The 25,230-nt window shown below is 46.5% G+C and overlaps 1 protein-coding gene across 7 annotated transcripts in view; it reads right to left on the reverse strand.

The window, feature by feature from the left end:
* The window catches only part of LOC138567600 (uncharacterized), a 1,191,853-nt gene that overhangs the window by 707,922 nt on the left and 458,701 nt on the right, over positions 1-25,230 (reverse strand). For all 7 annotated transcript variants that reach the window (XM_069645994.1, XM_069645989.1, XM_069645987.1 and 4 more), the window contains one exon: positions 24,604-24,756. In XM_069645994.1, coding sequence (XP_069502095.1) covers positions 24,604-24,756 — 153 coding nt within the window. The remainder of the gene's footprint in view (positions 1-24,603; positions 24,757-25,230) is intronic.

Genomic DNA, 25,230 nt, shown 5'->3' on the forward strand with positions numbered 1-25,230 from the left:
CGGTGACTCCAACAGGCAGTTTCGGCCCTCCCTCTATGCCATTTGAGGTAATCCATTTTGATTTCATAGAGATGGAGAGGTGCCAAAACTTAAAGTACGTTTTAGTGGTCATATGTGCATTCAGTAAGTGGGTGGAAGCATATCCATTAAAAGACTGCACTGCGATGAGCACTGCAAAAGTAATGTTAAAAGAGTATTTTTCCCGATTTGGTCTGCCCCATGTCACATGGTCAGAAAATGGCCCGCATTTGTGGGCGCAGTGATATTACAGATTTGCGCAAGTCTCCAGATTGACAAGAGATTCCATTGTTCTAGGCACCCTATGAGTGGAATTAAGAATCATTGAACGCCACAACGGCATTTTAAAGGCCAAAATAAGCAAAATGAGTGCAGGGAACAAGTTGAGCTGGGTAGACGCATTACCGCTAGCATTACTGTGCATGCGCACATTTGTGCAAGCAAGAACTGGGCACTCCCGATACGAGATAGTGATGCGGAGGCCGGCGAATGTTTGGTGTGCACCGCAGCCAAAGCGGCTAAAGGAGATTAAATATCATGTGCTCAGCATTTATTGTAATCTGTTAATTCAAAAATTGCGTTTGATTCATCAGCAGGTGCAGGAGGCTCTACCCATCAGATACACTGGTCCGGGTGTCAGAAATACGAACTGGGGCAAGCCCAGACAGCTATATCTGAGGAAATAAGTATAAAACTAAGGTACCCAGTAGGCTTTGGGGGCGAATGTAGTTGGTCCAGACTCCCGCCACTAGCAAGCTGCAGGTAATTGGGGCGTTTACTAAACCGCCGGCCGCCGTGCACGGGTGCTGATAATTGTTGATTATACAGCACGGGCGGTCACGGCGGTTCGCTCTCGGAGGAAGGATGCAGGAGAGATCGTCATTTTGCTTGGAGTCACGCTGCGGTCCGCGGTAGCAGTTCGAGTGGAGACATGGTTTGTAACCGAACACGCTGAACCCTTGCTACATGGTGTGACGATTCCCGCACTGGTGGTTTCCTCGGCAGTGGACGTCTCGTTCACGGAGGTTGAAGGCCCTACTACTGGAAGTCCGGGTGCGCTCACGAGGCACCCGGACAACAAGATAAGCGCTGTTGTTTTCTGTTACATGTTTATTCCACGAGGGTGTCAAATTCCATTCCTTTTAAGTTTGGAGTGACGTAGTACATGGACGCTACGCTCACTCTTGGGTCTATGATTGGCAATAGACCTTTGCCTTAAGTGTGATTGTATTCAGATATATATATATAATTAACAGGGACTTCACGTTTTCATGCTTGGAGTACCTAAATTGACTGTGCAACTAGCCCGGACCAGGGGTACCATTCTCTGAATGCAGAGTGCAGAGTTCTGTCCTCATTTGGCTGCGCTTTATGTTGTTATGTTGCTTGCCTGCCCTTCGGGCAATGTGTTCGTGTCTATCCCTATCCGTCTTTCCCCCATTGGCTGCCACGTGGTTATCTGTTATATTATTATTCAGACGCCTGTGCCAACCAAGGTGGGAGGGTCGATCTATTCGGCTTCTGCGGTTCGGGAGAGGGGGTCGATCCCCTATCATCCCTTACGGTTTTGACAGAAATTATTTGGGGGAAGACGGAGTTAGGGAAAGGGTGTGGATTGACAAAGGAAAGGAGGGGAGATAACATACAATTCACAATTCCTACGTACACCTTATCACCAGTCTGTATCCCTGATCCTGAACACCACCTACTACAGACTCACAAGAACTCCTGAATATGCATGTAAACGTAATTGCTTAACATAGTACATCAGCTTTGACATGAACACATAAGCAGTAAGCGGTGTGACACAAACATTGGAACTGCTCCCATATGGGATAGACATGAACACATTGCCCGATGGCCAGGCAAGCAACATAACATAAAGCGCAGCCAAATGAGGACAGAACTCTGCACTCTGCATTCAGAGAATGGTACCCATGGTCCGGGCTAGTTGCACAGTCAATTTAGGTCCTCCGAGCAAGAAAATGTGAAGTCCCTGGTAATTATATATATATATCTGAATACAATCACACTTAAGGCAAAGGTCTATTGCCAATCATAGACCCAAGAGTGAGCGTAGCATCCATGTACCACACACTTCCAACAAGGAATGGAATTTGACACCCTTGTGGAATAAACATGTAACAGAAAACAACAGCGCTTATCTTGTTGTCCGGGTGCCTCGTGAGCGCACCCGGACTTCCAGTAGTAGCACCTTCAACCTCTGTGAACGAGACGTCCACTGCCGAGGAAACCATCAGTGCGGGAATTGTCACACCATGTAGCAAGCGTTCAGCGTGTTCATTACAAACCATGTCTCCACTCGAACTGCTACCGCGAACCGCAGCGTGACTCCAAGCAAAATGACGATCTCTCCTGCATCCTTCCTCTGAGAGCGAAACGCCGTGACCGCCCGTGCTGTATAATCAACAATTATCAGCACCCGTGCACGGCGGCCGGCGGTTTAGTAAACGCCCCAATTACCTGCAGCTGGCTAGTGGCGGGAGTCTGGAACAACTACATTCGCCCCCAAAGCCTAATGGGTACTGTAGTTTTATACTAATTTCCGCAGATATAGCCGTCTGGGCTTGCCCCAGTTCCTATTTCTGACACCGGGGCATCCACGGGACCCAGAGAATGGGTTCTGATCAAGAATTTTGAGGGAAAAACATCACTTGCACCCAGATGGCGTGGACCCTACCAGATACTTTTAGCAACACAAACAGCAATTCGTGTGGATGGAAGGAAAGTGTGGATACATGCAACGCACGCTAAAAAGGTCCCATCACCGTCTGAAAAGCTGCCTGATCGAGACGACCAGAAAGAGACAGCGGTCCCAGAAACAAAAGAAACTGTTGCCAGTTCTTTGCCACAAAATCTGTCTGATCCTGAAATAAAGCCTGGAACGAAGCCTGAAAAGATTGCTATAAAAGAGGAAGGGGAGTGCCCCAACGTTGTCCAGCAGAACCTGCATCATTGCTGGCTGACACAAAACGTGTACCACTTTGGCGCCCACCATCTTTCATTGCGCCGCAGCCTGAAACGAAATCTGCATCATTACTTTGGCGCCCACCATCATCTGCCATTGCGCCATAGGCTGACTTCGAGCTTGAGTCTGGAAGTGCGTCTGCACTATTCATTGATCACACGATACCAGGAGCAAGGCGGTATAATTTACGGAACCGGAAGAAGGAGTGATCAAATCTTCATTTCTTTTGATCTTTGTTGCCTCGGTTTCCTATTGCGGATGAAGTAGGAACTGGAGGCCTAGAGGAGAGCGGCATGAAGGTTGTGCAAATCGGACAGCCCGAGAGCAAGGCACCTCGGTGCTAAATAAAATCAATGTGCAGATCACCCCTTACAGACAAGAGGGGCTCACATGGTACAAAGGCAATTGATAACTGCTCTGGAGTTCTTTGAGCAATGTGCAGATGCACAGAAGTCTTGCCCAACGTATAGCAATCCAGGCTGCTAAGAACTGGCAGAACAAACTGTTGAGATTTAACAAACTTATTGACATTCGAAAGAGTCCAATGATAAGAGGTATTCACGACGAACATTGTTGGAGAAGAAGAAAAGTGAGAGAAAAATGCCGGAACCAGCTTTTGCCCCCTCCTGCACCACTGCTGATAATGAGTTAACTATAGAGACTGGAAGGTTACAAAAAAGTAATTGCCAAAAAAAATGTATGCTGATCTTAACGATAGTCATGTGTGTAATGAGTATATTAGCCCAAGTAACGACAATACTGGTATTATGGTACTTAGAAGAAATACACCCCTTGGAAGTAGAAAGGCAAGCTGCTATGACCACACCATATTACTGCGCCAGAAAAGATATTAAAGAAAAAATGCTGGATCAGAATGAAGTTGTGTAATGGGGAAGTTTAATTAACATTGCCCTCTGGATAACACGTGTTTCAGCATGGTGCCTTTATCAATCAGGGCATATCCAGTGATGTTTCTCATAAGCATGACTTGGCAGGCAATAACTGGGGTCAATCCCAATGCTGAAAATAGCCTTGCCGCGTCCCACGTCCTGCCGAATGGTGGAAGTACTCTTGCCTGTTGGAAACATCTCCACTACTGAAAGCCTGGTTCATTGTAATTACTTACACTCTGTCCCCAATGGAAGAGAGACACAGGGAAGGTTATGGGAATAACAACTTACTGCTAATAATGAATATGACTCACTCAACACTGAGAAAGAATAAATGCTGGGTATGTGCCCACTTGCTGCAGCATGGTGGTAAGGGAATTGGTTGGTATGTGCAGCCGTTGCCATTGAGTTCTGCATGCTACGCATCCTTGAGTGCATTATACTATGGGAAATGGAACGAAAGTGGAACTGGTCAATTAGATAGAACAAATATGAATGAATTTGAAGAGATTATTATGAAACCTGTAGGTTGTTCTATATTTCACAAAGCACGACTGGTCACACCAGTAGTAATGCCATAAGAAAGATTATTTATGCCTTATAAATCATCTGTAATCACGTTTCATATGAACCCAGAAGGCAATAAAGATACAGTGCCCCTCTCTCCTATACAGTAAATTACAGTCCACGTTCTGTCCCCTTTTGCCTGAGAAAAGAGGGTTCCTACTCGGTGGGGACATTCACTAGATGCATGACTATAGCATTCCTTGATAAAGAGGTAGAGCCAGTTTATGTAGGTGATCCTGTTTATTTTATATGTGGAGAAAAAGTGTATCCCTGGTTAGCTAGAAACTGTGGAGGTACTTGTTACTTGGGATGTTTGTTCTCGGGGGTATTCCTTTCAAGAACAGCAGACATAGCAAAATTGGCCAGGTCAAGACCACGGCGATATGAGAAAGGAGGTTTGATCGCAGAGGCCATAGCAAAATCATTCATACCATTTTGGGGCCAAGCAATAAACTCCTATAATATAAAATAACTATCCAGAATATTAGAGAAAACAATAAATGGAACAACAGATATATTATACAATATGAAATTAGAGGAAAAAGGAATTAGATTAATGACACTGCAAAATAGAATGGCTCTTGATGTAATCCTGGTTGATCATGGGGGAGTTTGTAAAATCGTCGGATCAGCGTGTTGCGTATTCGTAAGCGACTCCTCCCGTACGATTTTCGAAGCGATAAGAAAGTTGCACGTTTTAAGCTCTGACCTACACCCCCCTGAAGGGAGTTGGGAATTGAAAATAAGCTCCTGGTTCTGGGAGGTATTACGCTCATGGGGATGGAAATTATTTGTGATCCTAGTAGCAGTGCTAGCAATATTCATGACATGTTGTTGTTGCATACACTGCTTACCCATAGTGTGTACTGAAATAAGGGAAGAGTGTGTACAGATGGTAGAAAAAAAGAGCACTACTAAATCAGGTACTCATGGTAATGATGAATTGAAGACAGTAAAAGAATTCATGTCAATCAAAATTGACGACAGTGAGGAGGAGTCCAGTAGTATGCAAGATTCAGAATCAGATACTTGGTCGGAAGAGGACGCAATGTACGGATGAGGCGTTTGGCATACGGCCAAAAGGAGGGTTTGTCAGTCCAGAAAAAGTAGACACCCCTCAATGATGGAGGCAATGTACTTTGTTGGCCGAAGACCAATCGCCTCATGTGTTTAGAATTAGAAATACATAGCCATAAGCTTGACTAAAGTGTGGCCATTTTGAAGTGATTGAAATCGCCATTTTGTTTTCTAACGTTTGCCTCTTGCTTTCTGTTAAAACTGCTTTGCTGAAAACTTATTCTGCTCCACTAGTACATTATTGTTCATGCATAGGGCAAGGCCACGAGAGACTTGTTGAAACATAACGCAGCAACCCAGACAGAAATGCCCAGTCTCCTCCCTCACAAGTCCTTGGAAGTAAGTAGCTGCGGGCATTTAATCAGTACACAGGTGCCAGCTAGTCTCGCTAATGCAGTAGAAATGTTAGAAGTGAACATTAACTGGCTTGAATTATGCTCTTCTTTGCAGCCCCCCCCTTTCCTGAGCCCTGGAGAGCGAGTTGACCCCCAGTGCACGAATAGAAACTAGGAGATAGCGAGGCCTGGATTGTCTCGCTCCCCTGCACGCAGCTTGCTTGCAGAGAACAGAAGCAGTGTGTTCTTATAACAAAGAATTGTGTCTGCAGTCTCATGAAATTGCAAACTGTTGCTAAATAAATGTCTGAAGGTGTCCTACTCGTCACAATTGTCAATCATCAAACCCAGTTCAAAGGAAATACATTATGGGCGGTACTGAATGTGTCACCACTGATTGTAAGATGCCTGCTTTGTATATATGTAACTGTTGTACGATTCTCACTCTCTTGCGTCCCCCGGGGTCTGGAAACACACATTGCGGGCGTGGGTCCCAGTTGGCCAACTGTGACTATTTCCTTTGCAATAAACCCTAGCTTTTGGGAATACAACTTCGAGTCTGTCCTATCAGTTTGTGTGTGGTGATTGTGCCTGGTTTCCATACGTGAGGGTCCCCTAGGGGCCCCTTCAGTCCCTCTCCCCTTGTCTATAGTAATTTGGAGGACGGTGACTAAGCTTTCTTGTAATGTGTGCACCCGGAGCGACAGAGGGGGACCTCTCTGCAAAAGCATCCGTGCTCCTTATTGACCCTACTGGAGTCCAATTTCAAATTGACTCCCATCGGGACTTCGAGAGTAGCCAGGCCATCTGGTCTTTGCAGTCGTTCCTATGGCGGACGACAAGATGGCCGGGCTGTTACGCTCACCTGGATTCCACAGGGGCGTCGAACGAAGCTGGACTGCTGCGGTCTCCACTAGTGTGACTCGTAGCGAAGTGATGATCGACTGCACTTGCCCACTCAGTTTCGTCTGCCTGGCTCACAAAAATATTTTCCTAAAAGCAGCAAAGGGGATTAGCCACCCGTGGTAGAGAGTTTACACTAACACTATTTTCCCTGAAAACTTCCAGTATTCCCCTTCATAAAGTCTCACCTTATTGTTTGGAAGGATGAACTCTCCATCCTGCGTGGAGTGCAGGGGCGCGTAGAAGTTCAGTTACTTCACTGATCCGAATGTATTTGGCAGAGTTCCAGACAACAATGACTCCGAGGTAAGTAGTGTGTAAACCGAATGTATAGTACTTTTAGAGGTCAAATGTCTGTTAATTCACTCTTGCTCCTTTCATACCTTTTCCCTTGCAGCGTGATCCAAGGTGTGAGTTCGCCTCAATGGATGAAGGTAGCGCTTAGGTAAGAGTCAGTTTGTACCAAGCACTGTCTAGCAAGTAATATTGCTCCAAATGTAATTAACCAATAGTTCTCTATCTTCTTTGGAGGTGCGGCGCCTTGCCGAAAATGTCTAACGTAGGATGGTGACCAACGCTGCCTCGAGCGGTAAAATTCCGAGTAAGTATCTTCCGGTAAGTAAAAGAATGTCTTTGGCGGAACCCCGCTCACCTTTTGTTTGTGCTTGTCTTTTCAGATGCTGATGTTTCAGGCGGCGATTCTACGGGTGTTTCGCCAGGTCGTGGAGATGCTCCGAAGACAGGTGAGTATGGCGCAGCGCTGCAGCTGGCAATGCGACGCAGTTTATTTTAATGTCTTTTCCTTCATCCACAGGTGCGGCTGCTCCAGGAAAAGATGATGGCCAAATGGAAATTTCCTTGTTCTAACCTTCTCTTATTCTTTCCTTTTCTCTAGGATCGGCTCCGGACACAAGACGGGTGTGGCTGTAGACTGGATGCTGGACTGCAGACACGGTGAGCGTTACGCTGCTAAGATGCAGAATAACGCGAAGCGTGTGCTGCTCTTCGGGCGTGGTTTAAATAGCATCAAAAAAGTAGTTCCCAGGTAAGAAGTTCCAGTATCACACCCAAGCAGCAAAATAGTTCCTAAAGGAAAGTAGTCCCTTCATGGCCTCATGATGGCCTGTACATGAGTTCTTTGCAGGATGACCTGCATAGTTTAAAGTTGGCAATATGAGCATGGCGCCTACGGCGCCAAGACTGAACTCATATAGCCCCTAGGCGGGGTTTTGGGAATTCCTGTGTCTTCTTGGGTGCCTGTTCCCTGGACAGATGGACCTGTTGCGGATGTCTGGGGGCAGGCATCGTGACACGGGCTCGGAGAGCGGCCCTCTGGTATGGCAATGCATTCCAATGGGTCTGAACGGGAAGGGCCTTTGGCCCCCGCCTGGCAAAGGACCGAGGGGGCATGGGCCAGCACCGACGGTCCTCCTCGAGCTCCGGCCAGGCCGCCTTAGAGCTTCTCCCACCACATTAGAGCTTTTCCCTCCGTGGATGGATGGGGAACCCGCCGGGGCACCCCGGGACCGCCGCCGGGCTTTGGGTGTCGGTTAACCCACTCACGAGGCAGGCACGCAAGGCCAGGGGCCAGCCCCTCCAGCTTCGGCGTGGCCCCTTTGAGCTTTTCCCTGTGAGGAGCGATGGGGCTCCCTGCGACCACCACTGGGCCCGGGAACCTTTGAGATAGGCGCCCTTAGAACATCTCCCTCCACATTAGAACATTGCCCCCTGGGACTAACCCACAGACTACAAGTTTGGACTTGACTGCACACGGGAGGCTCTGGACCGAGGACCGGGAGCAACCAACGAACGCCATGGAACTCCAGGCCGGACGCTATAAGCGGTTATAGACCCGTGGAGGGAAGGGGCCCGCTCAGGGCGCCACCTTGACACACGCACCCAGTTTTGGACTTGACCGCACACAGGTGACACTTGCCCGAGGACCTGGAGCAGCCCACGAACCTTGCCATGGAACCGAGGCCGGTAACAGTGCAACAGCAGCCCCAGAGGCCGCAGGGTGCCACATCCACGCCGACTATTAAGCCCCCACGCAGTGGGGGCTTATGGACCCGACCGGAGACAAATGTAGGAGCCAGCCATGCCACCGCAACTCAGGCCATCGGGTCCTACTCCCCGGCCCAGATGGCACGCCCGCCGCAGATGCCCCGACTTCGTTACTCATAACATCAAAGATGACATCACAAATGTCATTGATGACATCACTGATGACATCACATGTGCATTTACATTTCATGAAGAGCCTCCACAAGGCATTGTCAATATAATGTTGGCAGGAATCTATCAGAGGTTATTGGAAGAACTCTCATGAGATACATAATTCATTACACAAAGCATTGCTATAAACACCATTGCAGTCACAGTTCTTTACAGTATACGAAACAAGTCATGCAGAAACTTAGTCATTGTCTGCAGCATGCACCATAGAGGTGCAATAATCACATTTTTGCCATGTTGGATAGTAAAATGATGAATGCTTTAGTGTAAGAGTTTTGCGTATTGTGAAACTTGTAATAAGTAGCTAATAATGCCTCACTTACTACATACTTGTACTACTACACACAAATCAAAAAGACAACAATGCACACAAATAAGTCCATATACAGGGAAAGTAAAGTAGGCAAAAAAGCTGCAGTACTACCAGAAAGTGTTATCTTCATGCCCACAAATGATTGCTGTGTTTCAGGCCTGCTTCTTCCCTTACATACATATGTATTATATACTGTGACTGGACCCTTAGGAAAGTAGTGTAGGAACATATGAGAAGGGTAAGGTCTACAAACATAGTACCTTTTGATAGTTTACTTCCTGACAGTCCGTGAAGAAAACCACCTGCCCTACATATGTCAGTGAGCAAAACAAGAGGGAGCCAGACATCATCAATGACATTTGTGATGTCATCTTTGATGTTATGAGTGTTAATCTTAGCAGTGCACAGTGGTGGAGCGAGTTATGGTTGTTTAGCTTACCATAACTGGCGAATTTGTGAGGTTGTTCGGTTTTACCTGTAACCATAACGTCCCTTTAACAACATTTTTTGTCAGTGAATTTCATTGGTTTTTAGCAGGATAGCCTTACTGTGTAAAAAAGAACTGTGCAACAGTGTAACTGCTGGCACCATATTAATGCGGACAGCAGTCATGGACTATACATCTCTTTGCACAGATCATGTGGCATCCAACCAGCTGAGTAAGGAAGGTGCTCTCTTACATAGTGGTACCAATCACCAAAAGCAAATAACAGACAAACAGCAACATGGGCAAAAATTGGCAGGGAAAATAGAGTAGATTTGCAAATTGTGCACGTATGAAGCAAACAGGACAAAGGCATAGGGAGTACACCATAACGGAATTCATCAACAACAGAAGGGACGTCTGCTCTCACCAATCTTACCGCACTGCTACTTTAAAGGGGAAGAAAGTACCAACTGCCAGAGTAATTACTGGAAAATGCAAAGACCTGAACGTCAGTACAATGTAGTAAGGACCCTACACTTTGTAAAATAATTGCACCTGTGCTGCAGTATGCAATAGTACGGAAGCATAATGTGTCTTGGTGTAATGCAGCAATGCCAAGCACCTTACAGTGGCAAGAAGAAAATGTCCCTCATGACGCCTGAACTTTCTATAGTAACCCCATTGGTATGCACAGGGCTGTGAACCGTAATAAATGTAATATATATTGCTGCATGTACATCAAACCCATGTTCTTTTTGGTAAGACAACATATTGGAAAGGAAAGCAAAGCAGTACAATCGGCAACCCTTCCACAGCAGCATACGAGCATACGAAACTAAAGAAATTCTGTGCATAGGGAAATGTACAAACTGGAAGTCAAAGTGGAGAAATTGGTGAACAATCGCGCCGCTTTAAAGGTTGCGTACAAGGCTATCATTTGGACAAAATAACACAAAGCAGGCACACCTGCATTTGTACTCCTTCCCCATGTCGGAGCCCCCATTCCATCAAAAAACATTTCATGGGAGACGTAACGGTAATGGTGTCCAGTCAAAATGTCGAAAACATTTGGTCGAATGACAAAAATGTCAAAAAAATGATGTCTACATTTTTTTTTTCAAATGCTTTATTTTTTTTATTTACATGTTTTTTTTGGTTCCGCAAGTAAAAAAAAAGGGTTAAAACAGAAGAAAAAAAATTAAAAAAGGCGGCCTGGGGGGAACCCCCCATTTCGAACAAAAAAACGAAAAAAGACATTCGAATTTTTTTTTTTTTACATAATTTTTTCAGCATTTTGACTTTCGACCAAATGTTATTAGAAATAGTGACTATAAACCAATGGTAATACATCAATCTTTTCCTCCCCACACAACCAAATTGTGCAAATCCCCATTTCCCCACAATAAGTAGTTCTGCTACCCCTTCCTTTCCAAATGTGGTGTATGCATGTGTACAAGAAACGCGAATAATGAGAATGTTGCAGACTGTTTGAGTGGTAATTTTTTTTGTAATGAAATGAGGTTCTGACTCAGCGGCACACAGTCCTTGTTGCAATGACCGCAAGTAAGAAAAAGAAAGCTGTCCTACGTACACTGCAGCTGTCTGGCCTATCCGCAATGACAAAGGAAGTATTCGTAAGCCGCCAGCATGCTCCACGCGTCTGCATGTTGTCCACCACCAATCAATGCGTGTAACACCCGGGCGTTTATGCGTAGTGCAAGTACACGCATGTGTGTCTGTTCCTCTGTGTCCTGCAGACATCGCTACTGTGCAGCATATGCGAAGGAATGTTAATTAGGTTGGGGCGTCCACCCACATCCTACAGGTAGCTATGCAGATAAACATCCCACCTGGTGTACCTTATAAATACCCAGCGTCTCCCTAAATTGTTGCCGTACGTGTGGCACAGTTTTATTCAGTAGAGAAAAGGCAACGGTGTGCATAGGACACCCATGCACATGCGCACAACGTATTGCACCCAAAACGCTTCCATCGGACAGCTGTCCCAAAGGAGAACAGTGGCGACATCACAATGCGACCGCACCCACTCTGGACGTGAGCCCTTATTTCGGGGACAGGAGGCAGACCCTCGAACAACGGGATAGTGCAGGGTTGAGCAAACTACGGACTGTTTTTCGGAAAGTACACGCTTACAGACACAACACAATGTGCCGTTGCATATGAATGTATGGTTTGGAACAATGTAAACCTACTTTCTGGGTGAAAGTTGTCAACAGCAACCCTACAAAACGGCACACCCCAGAGGTGCTGAGCAATCATTTTGCAACTTTGCTGAACAAAGTAGCAGGCCACAAAGGTTTGCCACATAAGTAATGCTGCACCAAATCTGATGTGCTGCAGTACATCTGCAACTAATAGCAACCGTGTTAGTCCAGCTGAGTATGCACAGTAATGGACAAAATTATGAACATACTTTGCTGTGCCACACGCAACCGCAGCTGCGATATTCTCCATTGTCCCAATCGCATGGGTAGCTAGCGGCAAAGGCGAGTAAGCGCACATGCGTTTCCCCAAGGACGGGGAGGGCCGTGTCCCAATGAAGCAGAAACATTTCTTCTTCGGTTTCCGTTTCCAGTTCCAGTTCCTTTGCAGCACACCGTCATTTCGTACTGTTAAAAAGTTCCACACGCTCCCACCAATGACAGCGAACAGCTCTCCATGTAACAGTATCAGTTCTATACAACACTCCTCTGCGTACACACCCCGCCCAGAAACGTTATTGCGCAATCCCTGTGGCTCCATAGTCCCATTTCCATCTCTGCCATCCTGAAAATCCTCAGATGTGGCTTTCGTGCTGCGTGCGAGCGTAGGGGACAAAGTGCAACCAGGGTATGGGAAGTTTGTTTTAAGGGGCGGCTCTTAAGAGGTTTTTTTGTTGGAGGGGGTTTGTAGATGCTTCTAGCGGAACACCTTTTTTTATTTGATTTTTTTGTTTTCTTGTGCGGACATTGTACAGTAAACTCTTCACTGCATCTTGTAGATGAGCAAACAAAACAGCATTACCAATGGGCGACAAAGAAATGCCATCTAGAACATCACAGCAGCAGACAGAAAAGTATTCATGCTTCTGTTGATGAGACACCTTCCTGCGTCTGGCTCAGAACAACATCCATGAGCAGTGGCCCATACTCTATGTGGTGTTATCGATGAGAACAGCACCCTGGCAATGGGGAAAAAGCCTATTCACTAGCTTTAGCAACCTCTTTAGCTGACGGAACAAGCCTAAACAAGAGATGTAACCCATATGGATACCGCCATAGTGGATGACGATAACATCGCCTCTACCGAAAGTGGCCATGTCTTTGCAAAGTGCATCCATGTCGGCTAAACTGCACTCGTACAGACTGTTCCACAATGCGACCACTCCTTCCAACCCAAAATTGAATTCAAAATTTTTTTCCAGGGCATACTTGTGCAGATCGAGTAGAAAGACATCACCTGTAGGCAACACAATGGGTTTCGCCATGTCAGCCAGCCTCACTATGCAGAATATAATGTACAGCAGTTTGAACGCCCCGTCCTGTAAACCACACCCACAGTACCTGATTGGATAATCCCGAAAGTCCCATGGGCATTGGACAGCAAAGTAAAAAGCGCAGATTGTGGCAGGTGCGGGGCCCAAAGTACTGTGAGGGCCGCACCCCAGTAAAGCAGGAGCAGTCCTTCTTCCCTTTCCACTACCTTTTGTCCAGCACCACCTCATTGGGTACGGGTAAATGGGCACACACGATTCTACCAATGCCATGCAAGACTTTGCCATCTAACACGGTCTGTGCTGCACAACACTTCATAGGTACCGTTAGAAAATCAGCCTGCTAGTGTACTGTCACTTGCCAACACGTCCACTAAAAATGTAAGTAATAGATGTGTGCATCCACATTCATTCTCTTCCGCACCCACTACCACAAATGTAACATACCAAAACCTTTTCTGCACAATGCGTATTACTGTGTTATAAGTGCCTCTGCACAAGGTATCTGCCAATGAGCGGCCATTACGTTCTTTAATAGAATACTGTTTTTCCCCCATCCCCTACCATGAAGTGGCACGTTAGTGATATGTGCTTGCAACGTTCTCATTGCCCCATATCATACAGTGTAATATTGACACAGGAACTCCCTGCTTTCCTTCACACAATGCTACAAAATGTTTTCCGCACTAACCCACCTCCTACATAAATCGTAAAACAATGGCATGGAGAAGGTGAAGACAGCTGCCCCCAATTTAGGATCCTAAAGAATCCAACAAAAATTGGCAAGGATGATCTCCTTGATAAATGGAAACGAAATTGTAAGGACATCTTAACAAGCCTGAGTACAGATCAAGAAACCTTAATTCAAAATCTGAATGCTGTAAAAAAGAAACTCTTCGAAAAACGCCTGGATTAAAACACAGCAGCTAAGAAAACAATAGGAACGTATGAAGAACACACCGGCTGAAGCAAAAAAAAAGAAATACTTTACCAAAATACATGATTAGGTTCCCATCTTAAGAGATATAGAGATATTTTTATAAAGTTTAGAAAAAATGCATCCAAAACAAGAGACAGACAATGAATATAGAAAGAGCGGACAACAAGACAAAGATCAAACCTGTAGATTCTATAAGGAAACTGAAAAATCCTTAAAACATTTATTGTTATTCTGCCCCAATTTGAAAGATGAAAGAACGAGATACATGGGGGCAGTAATTGGCAAATACCCTACAAGGATGCATTCTTACCCACCAATCTTCAGCAAACATGCTGAAGATTGGTGGGTAAGAATGCATGAGGGTGATGATAATAAGTTGACATTTGCCCTCGTTTTCTTCTTACAACACTTGAAAGAGAGACTGAGATCTAAGGTGATAGCAAACAATTAAGAAATGGCACATCTACAGAATGAAGTACGTAGAAGCAGCGGCGGAGCCCAAGGGATTTGTGTAATAATGTTTATGGAAAAAGTAGGGTATTTGCTTCTGCTCCGTTATTTTCCTTTTATTCTCCATTTTACGATGAGCAAAAAAAAGTATGTATATTTTTTAAAAGTTTGTAATAAACTAAAAAAAAAACAATGGCTTCTCATCTATAGCAGCATTGAATGTATCGTACCAAGGGAAAATAACTTTCCAAAAGACCATAAGACCATTCTCTGCACAGCTGTACTTCTGTGTAGGCTGCACTATTACAGAACGCTCTTTTTAAATCTGCCCCCTTCTACTCTCCGCTCTCTGCAATGAGGAGTGCGCTACTTGGGATGGAATCTCTCCTGCACTGAAATGTCGCCAATAGCTCCCAGTGACTGCGAGGAATAAAGTGAGAAGACTCAGTATTATGCAGAAGACCTTCTGGCCCCTGGGACCACAATACCTTCAAATGTAACTCCCTATATACATGCGTGCGCAAACTCTTCCCTCATCGGTCTCCAACTCCCTCTGGTTGACGCGCTTCTGCAAAAAAACAGTTGTTGGTAGATTTGATTTTTCGCCTGCGACCCTCCCTCTACAACAGGCTACCTGACACTTGAGGGGAAACATTGCCGGTTCCGGAAGCACCTCAAAGTCTTTCTCTTCGCGTCTGCTGTATCTGCTCATCTCCCCGGCTAACTGTATGATGTAAATTTAATCTGCACTACTTTTCCAACAACTCTGATGTTGGACCCATGTCACCTCCACCTGCAAGGCGAACCCCTACACTGACTTTCTAGCAAACCCCACACTTGAGCACTGTTTCCTATATGCCTAACAGTGCATCCACCACCTTGTTGGTACACTTATCTGTGCACTTGGCACAATTGGCCCGTATTTGTACTTATTGTCATTTCTTCTTCTTCTTCCCATGTACTGTACCGTCCCCTCCCTACACTCATGCACTTGGGCGATCTAAGTCATACCTGTCCTACTAGGTTCTGTAAAACAGGATTAGGAGTTGGGTCTGTAGTACTGTCTCAGAAAAGAAAGGTTTTTGGTATGTACATGCCTGCTTACACATTTTTTTTATTTTTTCTCTCTTTCAATGTGTTTGTTTCCTTCTCCTCCTCACATTTGTATGGAGTGAACGTCAACGCTACTCTTACAGTTCTACAGGATTGTATTCAATGCTGTGTGCAGAGTGGACAACAAAACGGCATTGCCAATGGAGGTCAAACAATTTTCATTTCGTTGGACCAACTGCAAATCTTGCTCCTTAATGCTGTCATAGTCGATGCTGAACATCCCAGCACTCCACATAAAGCCACATATGCTTCTGTTTATAAAACACCTCCCTGCCGCTAGCTGTGGGCAAATTACACCCTAATGTGAAACACATGCAATTACCTACACCATGTGCTCGCAAACGCATACCACCTCACTTTGGTTGTTCCACCAAGTGTAAAATGCTCTCTGCACCCATTATTCAAAGGTCACCATCCTCGGAGAGAAACAGAGGCAACTCTACATGGCTGCTGTATGGTGTGCTGGCTGGCGTCAAAACATAGGCCGCTGGGTGCATAACCAACAGCCTACGGCCCTTGGTCATGTTCCCAATACTGTAGGCCTTACCTAACCCAGCACAACATAATAGTCTCAAGAAAGGGAACATTTCCCACATACCACAATCCACAAATGTAACATATGATGGGTGGTGCAAAGGGCAACTCATGGCAACCGCAAATAGTGCCATTTGGCTCCCTAATGTCCAAGATAGTGGCATAATGGGTACCATATGGTACTGGATGCATATCAGGTCACTTGTGCTGTTCAACCACATCGACAAGGTCCTGCACAACAATTTTTTCAACGTCACCACCATCAGAGATATGCATCCTTAAAAGTGCATATATGTGTTATGGTGGCGTGCTATGCAGCAGGCCTAACCTCTTCGGTCACTGGCCTACGGTCTTTTGCCATACACCCAACAGTGTAGCCCTTGGCCACACCCAGCTCAACATAACAGAGTTATGTAGGTGAACAAGTGGCCAGGTACATGAAGGTCACCCCTAGCTACTTATAAGCATCCTCTACTTCACCACTTCTCCCACAGGACACACTGGAGAAGTCGTTGCTCCATCAGCTCCAGGCATATACTACACAGTGTTTCATAAAAGGTAGCAGGCGCTCCTCTCCAGAAAGAACACAGCATGATAACCTGTTTTGAGAAGAGAGTTTGCAGCAGACGCTTTTTGCTCACTGTACCTTTCACAGATGGGAAATATCCAGTTTCATATCAGTCTTTGTCCCGTCCACATATGCAGCCCTGCAACGAAATGCTATGGCAATTCCTTTCCGAACAAGAGTTTCAACAGCAACCCCATACACGTGTTTCAGCCTTGTTGGGCCTCATCGGTGAGGTGAAGCTGTGCCTCTCTGAGCACAGTGAGCAGGGAGTCCACGTCTGGTTGCCCCAGGTAACTCAGGGTGACCAACCCCAAGACCAACCCCCTACACGGTGTAAGAATTGCAACCAATCCCCAAAACCATAAAAGCAACATTTTAGCACACGCAACACACCGTACTGCAGTGTATGTTGCAAGTTCCATATTTTCTCCATTGTTCTCCCCTTCTGCCATTGCTCTACAATCACTGACCACTGGTCCTCAGCACACACTGCACACCCTAGTACAACCTATGCTTTATTTCTCATGTCATATGTAATGCAGGCCCAATGCGCCTGCCAACTTTTACCCTGGCCACATCTTTAGTTACATGGATCAATTTCATTGCGTTGCCTGTGCAGACGTTATCTGGGTGGCTGTGTACATTGTCCATATTGCAACTTTCTAATGCTGATGACTTCCTTTCATGGCGCAATGTGGTAAAAAACGTCCTCAAGCAAGGATCTTATGAGGGCCTACCCATAGCAAACGCACATGGTGACATGTGGGTCTCTATTGTATAACAGGGGCAATGATGTACACCATATGGTAATGTACGCATAGCAGCTCACTTCTGCTGTTCCACCAAGTGCACAATGTCCTCTGCAACCATTGTGCGCTACTCACGAACTCCAAATGCATGCACAGTAACAACTGCATTGCTGCATTATATTGTGGAGGCTGTGATGAAGGCCTAGGCTGTTAGGTGCATGGCCTTTTGCCATACACCCAACGGTCTAGGGGTAGGCCACACTCACCACAACATAACAGAGCCATGCAGACGACCAGGTACGCGTGTGTTAGAAATCACAAAGGCAACATACGCACCAGCACTTCCAGTGTGCGTTGCAAGTTTCATGTGGTCTCCATTGTACTCCCCTTCTGCCATTGCTCTACCATCACTGGCCACTGGGGCCTCACAACACAAATCACACCCTAGTACAACCCATGTTTTACTTCTCATGTCATGTTTAATGCAGGCCCCATTTGCAAGTGTGAATAGAGCTCCAGGTAGCTGCTTTGCAAATGGTGTCAAGGGGTACATTTGCAATAAAAGCCAGAGTGGCCCCAATGCCTCTTGTAGAGTGGGCTCTTGGCGTGAAAGGCAGAGTTTTTTTCAGAATGGGAGTAACACAGCTGGATACAGTTTATAATTCACTTAGAGATGGCGCCTTTAGAGACGCAATCTCCCTCTTTGCCTGTAGCTACGGAGACAAACAGTTGGTCTGTTTTCCTCAGCGGTCGGGTTTTGTTTACATAGTATAGGACCGCCCTACGCACATCTAAGGTGTGTAGTTTCACCTCAGCCGAGCTTTGTGGGTCTTGGAAGAAAGCCGGAAGCTTGATGGACTGGTTCACGTGGAATTTGGAAATAAACTTAGGTGAGAACCTAGGGTGTGTTCGTAAAACCAGTTTATCTTTATGGACAGTAAAGAAAGGGTCCTGCACTGACAGAGCCTGAATTTCACTGACCCTTCTTATAGACGTAATGGCTACCAAGAAGGCAGTTTTATATGTCAGGTGTTTGAGACTGCCCTTATGAATGGGCTCGAAGGAAGGCCCATGAGTTTAGCAAGCACCACATTAAGGTCCCATCCTGGTGGTGGGTTAGAAATTGGAGGGTGAAGTCTCTTTACTCCTTCCATGAAGTCTTTAGCCACTGGTACTTTCCACCACGATACTTTGTTATGCAAGGTGGTGCACGCTGACAGAGCTGCCAGGTGTACCTTCAGTGAATTAAATACCAACCCTGTGTCCAGCAGGTGGAGCATGCAGGTGACTATAGTGGAAGGAGTGCAATCAGCTGCGATGATTTGCTTATTCTGGCACCAGATAACAAATCTCTTCCATTTGTCAAAGTAGCAATACCTCGTGTTTGGCTTCCTAGATTCTTTTAGGATGTCCATACATCTCTGAGGTAAATTGAGATGTCCAAACTCTATGACCTCAGGAGCCATGCTGCCAGGTTCATTGAGTTGGGTTGAGGATGTACTGTCTGACCTTGGTGCTGGGACAGTAGGTTGTACCAGCACAGGAGCTTGATGGGTTCGCACACCGTTAGTCTGCGTAAGTGTGGGAACCACGGTTGCCTCGCCCACATGGAAGCAACTAGGACGAGCGTCATCGATTCCCTGTGCATCTTGTTGACCATCTTCCTGATGAGGGGGGTTGGTGGAAAGCGTACGCAAACATCCCTGACCAATTCATCCACAGGGCGTTCCCCTGGGAGTCGGGTTGGGGGAACCTGGATGCGAATCCTGGGCACTGTCTGTTTTCGCTTGTGGCAAATAGGTCTATAGTGGGGAAACCCCACTGAGAGAAGAGATCTTCTATGATTTCTCTGTGTAGACACCATTCGTGTTCTTGTGGGAGGGGATCCCTGCTCAAAGCGTCCGCCAGAGAATTGAGATCCCCTGGAACATGTTGAGATGACAGGTAGATGTTCCATCTGAGTGCCCATATCCAAATTTTCTGGGCAAGCTTGGACAGCTTTGGCGAACGAGTCCCTCCTTGCTTGTTCAGGTAAAACATTGCTGTTGTGCTGTCTGTCAGGATCTGCACTGACAGGTTTAACAGGTAGGCCTCGAACGCTTGAAGAGCTCTGAACACTGCCAGAAGTTCTAGCAGATTGATATGATTCTTGGCCACTGAGTGAGACCAGAGACCCTGAGCTGTGTGGTGGAGAAGGTGTGCTCCCCACCCCGAGAGGGATGCGTCTGTTGTGACTACAGCCTGTATCTCTGGATCGTAAAAGGGTTTCCCCTTTGACAGGTTTTCTCTTGTCCACCAGTGAAGACTTCGTACAAGTGTTGGCGAAACAACTCACTAGATCGTCCCACTGACCACTTGTCTGAGACCACTGTTTCGCCAACCATTCTTGCATGGGACGCATGCGCAGGCGCGCGTGGGGACCTGGTAAATACATGACGCCATCATGCCGAGCAAACACATCGCTTTGCACACCGTTATCTGGCGACCGGCCTGATATAGCGGAATTTGCAGCATTAGATTCCAAATTCTTTCCTCTGATGGAAAGGCCAACCCTTCTTGCGTGTTTAGGGCTGCTCATAGGAACTGTTTGGAGGTGCTTGGCACCAGACTTGACTTTTTCTCGTTTATGGAGAAACCCAATTCGAAGAAGAGGTCGATAGTTCTTTGAATATTTGATCTGCAAATTACTGGGGTCTCCCCATGATGAGCCAGTCATCCAGGTAAGGGTAAACTGGGATTGCCTCCCTGCGTAGGTGTGCCGCTGCCACCGCCAGTACCTTGGTGAATACCCTTGGAGCCGAGGCTATACCGAAGGGCAGTACCTCTAACTGGTAGTGCTGACTGTCCACCTTGAAGCGCAAGAATCTTCTGTGCGCTGGGAACATGGAAATATGAAAATAGGCATCTTTCATGTCCAATGCTGCCATGTAATCCCCATTTTTTAGGAGGGGGATTACCTCTTGGAGAGTAGTCATGCGAAACTTTTGGGGCTTGACATACTTGTTTGCAGGCCGTAAATCCAATACTGGGTGCATTGTCAAATCTTTTTTTGGCACAAGGAAGTAAGTTGAATAAATACCCTTGTTTAACTGGTGTCCCGGGATGAGTTCTATTGCGTCCTTTGCTAGAAGATTGGCGATCTTTTTGAGGAGGATCTTCTGGTGGTCTAATGAATGTACTTTTTGGCGTGGAGGGTGGTTTCAGGGACGCTCTATCAGTTCTATGCAGTATCCTACGGACACTGTGGACAGCACCCATCTGTCTGATGTGATCCCTTCCCAAGCTTGGGTGAAGTTGGAAATGCGTCCCCCTACTGGGGATGCGGGAGAAGGGACCCTGAACGGAACGTCACTGCTTTGGGGGAGGCGTGCCGCCGCCTCTATTGGGGCTGCCTCTACCCTTACCATGTCTCCTCTTGTTACCCCTGCCATAACCTTGGGTAGACTGCTGGTTGTTGTTATTGCATGGTGTACCCTGTCTCTGGGAATAGTTGGAGCCGCTTTGTGAGTTTTGGCCGCGTGGGCGACGAAAATTGCCATTCCTTCTTTGATTGGGGGGGTTTGTTAGTTAACTGGCCCAGGAATTTGAGAGTCTCGTATTCATCTTTCGCATTTTTTAAGACGTCCTCTACCGCCTTACCAAACAGTAGATCGTTCTCCACCGGTTTGTCTATTAAAGATGCTTGTGTCTCAGGTTTAAACCCAGATTGTCTTAACCAAGCATGTCTTTTGAAAACCGTGCTGTATGCTATCAGTCTGCCGGCGTTATCCGCGGCATCAAAGGTTGCCTTAAGGATGCAACCGGACACGGCTCTTCCCTCCGACGCAACCTGCACCAACTGGCTCTTTAAAGGTTCCGGGGCGGAGTCAATGTGCTCTGCAACTTCTTCCCACTGATGGCAGTTGTAACTCGCCAGTAGGGTGGTGGAGTTGGCAATCCTTGCCTGGTAAGCGGAAGTGGAGGCTACCTCCCTTCACAAACCATAGATCTTCTTGCTCTCCTTGTCGGGGGGAGCTTCAGACAAAGATAAGGGTGTTCCCGCCCTCTTTCGGGTATTAGTCACTACCAGGGAGTCCGGCTTCAGTTGCCCCCTTATGTAGAGTGGGTCTGATTGGGCTGCCCTGAACAGTTTTTCAATCCTGGGGTTTACTGCCCTGGTGAGATTGGGACAAGGGAAGGGTCTATTCTCCTTTGTATTGACTTGAGAATAGGGGTGGCCTGGGCAACCGGTCTCTTCTCTCCCACTAATTCCTCGGCAAAGTCCCTCTCCTCCTGTGCTCCCTGTGCATCTATGTGGAAGTGTTCAGCCGCTCTAGATAAAACCTCATTTAAGAGAGGTTGGTTGTCGACAGGAGAGTTGGTAACCAGAGGTTCTTTGTCTACTCAGGAGTCTACTCTGTAGACTTCTGTGTCATCTTCGTCCTCCTCTTGGCCCTCGTCATCCCAAGAGTAATCCATTCCAGTATGGACGTCCAACGTGGCCAATTCTGGATCCTCGTTAAATGATGGATCCTCATCATATTGAGAGTATAGCGGAACGTGGTAAAGGTTAGAAGACCTACTTTGCGTTGGCACCTCAACTCGAGGTTTTTTACCAGGGGGTTGCGGGTCTTTGAACCCTGAGGGGGCTGCCCCGTTAGGGTTATAGGCGAGGAGATGTTGTGGATTTGTGGCATAGAAGTCTGCTAGGGATGACATTCTAGACATAGCTCTGTCTATATCCTCACTTGACCATGCTTTAGAGTTGGGGATTACCCTCTCCTGGGAATGTTTCCTTGCTATATCCTGACTGGACCTATGGCCTTGTGCAGGGGTCTTGGATATTTTTTCAGAAGATTGTGACTTGTCTTTATGTGTCTGTGGTGCAGATAAAGGCTGAGAATGCTTTTTCTGCGTGACTGGAAGAGTGCTTCCCCGGTGTTTTCACCTTTTCGGAGCTCTTCGACGTCTGGCGTCGAGATTCGGGGGTAGTGTCCCTTTCCTTAGCGAGTGGAGGTCAGGGCACGAGAGCAGCCGTTACGCAGTCTGCTGACGACGACTCCTGGAGTGCGGCCTGGGGATGGTGGTTGTCTTTGTCTCCCGACGATCGAACCTCCGTTACTTTAGAGAGCGAGGCACTCTTGGCAACAGTGGATGCTTGCCTGGTGTCATGCGGTGATCTTGATCGAGAACGCCCAGAGGACACCGATTCGGTGGACCGTTCTTTGCCTGCCTCTCTATGCGAGCTCGACGCGCGAGCCGAGTCTCGGTTGGACTTCGAGTGCTTAGTGGATGTGTTGTGGGTAGCGCTTGTGTCGCCGGGGTTGTTCCCCATAGTTGCCCTGCTGGACAACCTTCAGAGGTTGGGGACTTGCGCTTGGCTGTCTCTCGACGCCACATTGCCCTCACCGCCCGATAGGATGGCGTCGCTGCCATCACTGAAGGCGCCCTCCACTTCCATGGCCTCTCGTTGCCTGGCGAGGTGGGCCCAACATTTGATCGAACGGCCCTTTAGAGTCTTCGGTTTAAAACGACTACACGCTCTGCAGTTCGCCTCGGGGTGGTCCCTTGGCAAGCAGAGGTTACAGGTAGTGTGTCTGTCAACCCATGGGTACTTGCGGTTGCACTTAGGGCAAAATTGGAAAGGGGTACCCTCCATACGCACCTTGTGGCAGCGGGCTAGTGTGTGTAGGAATATATAAGAAAATGTATCTAAAATATATATATATATATATATAGTGTTGAGTAGGTACCACCCCCCCCCACTCTCTTTTGTAGGGGCCGAGGCCAGAGGCCTTCCAAGGCCCAGGCTGAGGCCAGAGGCCTTCCTAGGCTCAAGTCTGTCGTGCAGCTCTCGACGGTTGTTTTTCTTCTCCGGCCCGGCGTCGAGTGTCGAACTTTGGTGATTTGACGTTGGGATGGAGAAAACTGGGAAATAATATGATTTTTTACAAAATTATGGCTGCGGGATGCTTCCGACCAGTATGGTGTAAAAAAAACAATCTGAGGGTCCTAGACGCATGAGGGATCATGGGTACAGTACACATCACACTAGGGATAGTACTACTGGCACGCCCTGTGTCGATGCCCATTTTCGAGTTTCGAAAAACAAACTGTATTACTCTGCAGCTTCCACTAGATGTCGGCCTATGCACAGCATGTGATCTATGCAGATTCCAAAAGCCTCAGAAATATATATATATATATATATATATATATATATACACACACACACACACACACACACACACACACACACACACACAGTAAAAGGGGTCAACCAAGAAAGAAAATCGGTATTTTAGGCGTCTTTTTTTTTCCTTGCAGAATTCACATAGATCCCTTAAATCTAAGGAAGCGAAGAACTATTGCGGTCAATGAGTTCAATTCCAAATTCCCAGGGAATAAACTGTGAATCGAACATCCCATTACTGGGAGTTGAACAATAAGTTTGAAATACAATGAAACCAGAGACTAAGTGCCTTATCACAAGTCTGGGGTAGTTCAGCAGCAAATCCGTGGACTTTCTGCCAAACTCAATTAGCATTACTGCCACTTGATCCCGTGGATTTACCACAGGATTACAAGAGGATGTAGGGTGGTTTTAATTCCCCATTTTGGAGTCCACAGGACTCCATGGGAATTTCAGTGGAATTGATGCCGGCAGTAATTCCGCTGCTGTAACTGTGCCGATGATTGGCAGTAAATTTGATTTTTTTACCTCCAGATTTTCTCTGGAGGTAAATCTTTCACCTTACTACCAAAACCGTATTACGGCAGTGCAGTAATGCAGCCATAATACAGTGATAACAGAATGACTGCCACATTGCTGCCGTTTGTACACATACCACCAAACTTCTAATCAGGCCCTCAGTATTATATCCAGAGACCAGATCCACTTGAAATGACCAGACCATTTGGCAATCCGACATTTAAATATGTAAATAATATCCCTGGTCAAACGTCATAATTCATCAAATAACCGCAACAGATGAACATCCCTTTCTTATGTAAAATACTCACCACCAGGAGGCAATAATTATCCACTGCTGTCTGAACTTTGCCCCCTAACCTCTGAGCCTTCTGAGGTGAAGTGTCAGACTTTGAGGTGCCTTGCTTCTTTTCTTGCAACATTTTACGATCATCTGCAATTCTCTTCAACACCATCTCGTGTTCCTGAAAAATGAACAACAGCATAACAATAAACTAAGACGAAACGCTCAGAAAAGCAGAATAGCACTGTGCTGCACTGGAGATATTCAAGAAAGCACGGTCCTGACCATCCTATGAATAGTATTTCTGAATTACATTTAAATAAGAATCCCTTGGATATCGTCTAACTTATTCCAAAAAAGGGTTCATTGTCATCCCAGGTTTTATTCAGTTTCCCTTCCATGCCTGTCAGATCCGTCAGATTAAGGAATGCAATAGGAATTCCGATTCCTTGGAAGTCCTGGAAGCAATACATCACCTACCCGGAGGAAAGTACCCACAGGTCAACTGGAAAGAAAAACAGTGAGATAGTTCCCCCCAGGTGGGAGTGCTACGTGAATCTCCCCCTCCCCCCGGTCTCTGAAGACAGACAAGACTGCAACAAGGCATACAATGATAATGCAATTAGAATAGGAAACCAGTATAGCACAAATATAC

Source organism: Ambystoma mexicanum, chromosome 2p, assembly GCF_040938575.1.
Source record: "Ambystoma mexicanum isolate Mex_15411 chromosome 2p, UKY_AmexF1_1, whole genome shotgun sequence".
NCBI classification, from domain to species: Eukaryota; Metazoa; Chordata; class Amphibia; order Caudata; family Ambystomatidae; genus Ambystoma; species Ambystoma mexicanum.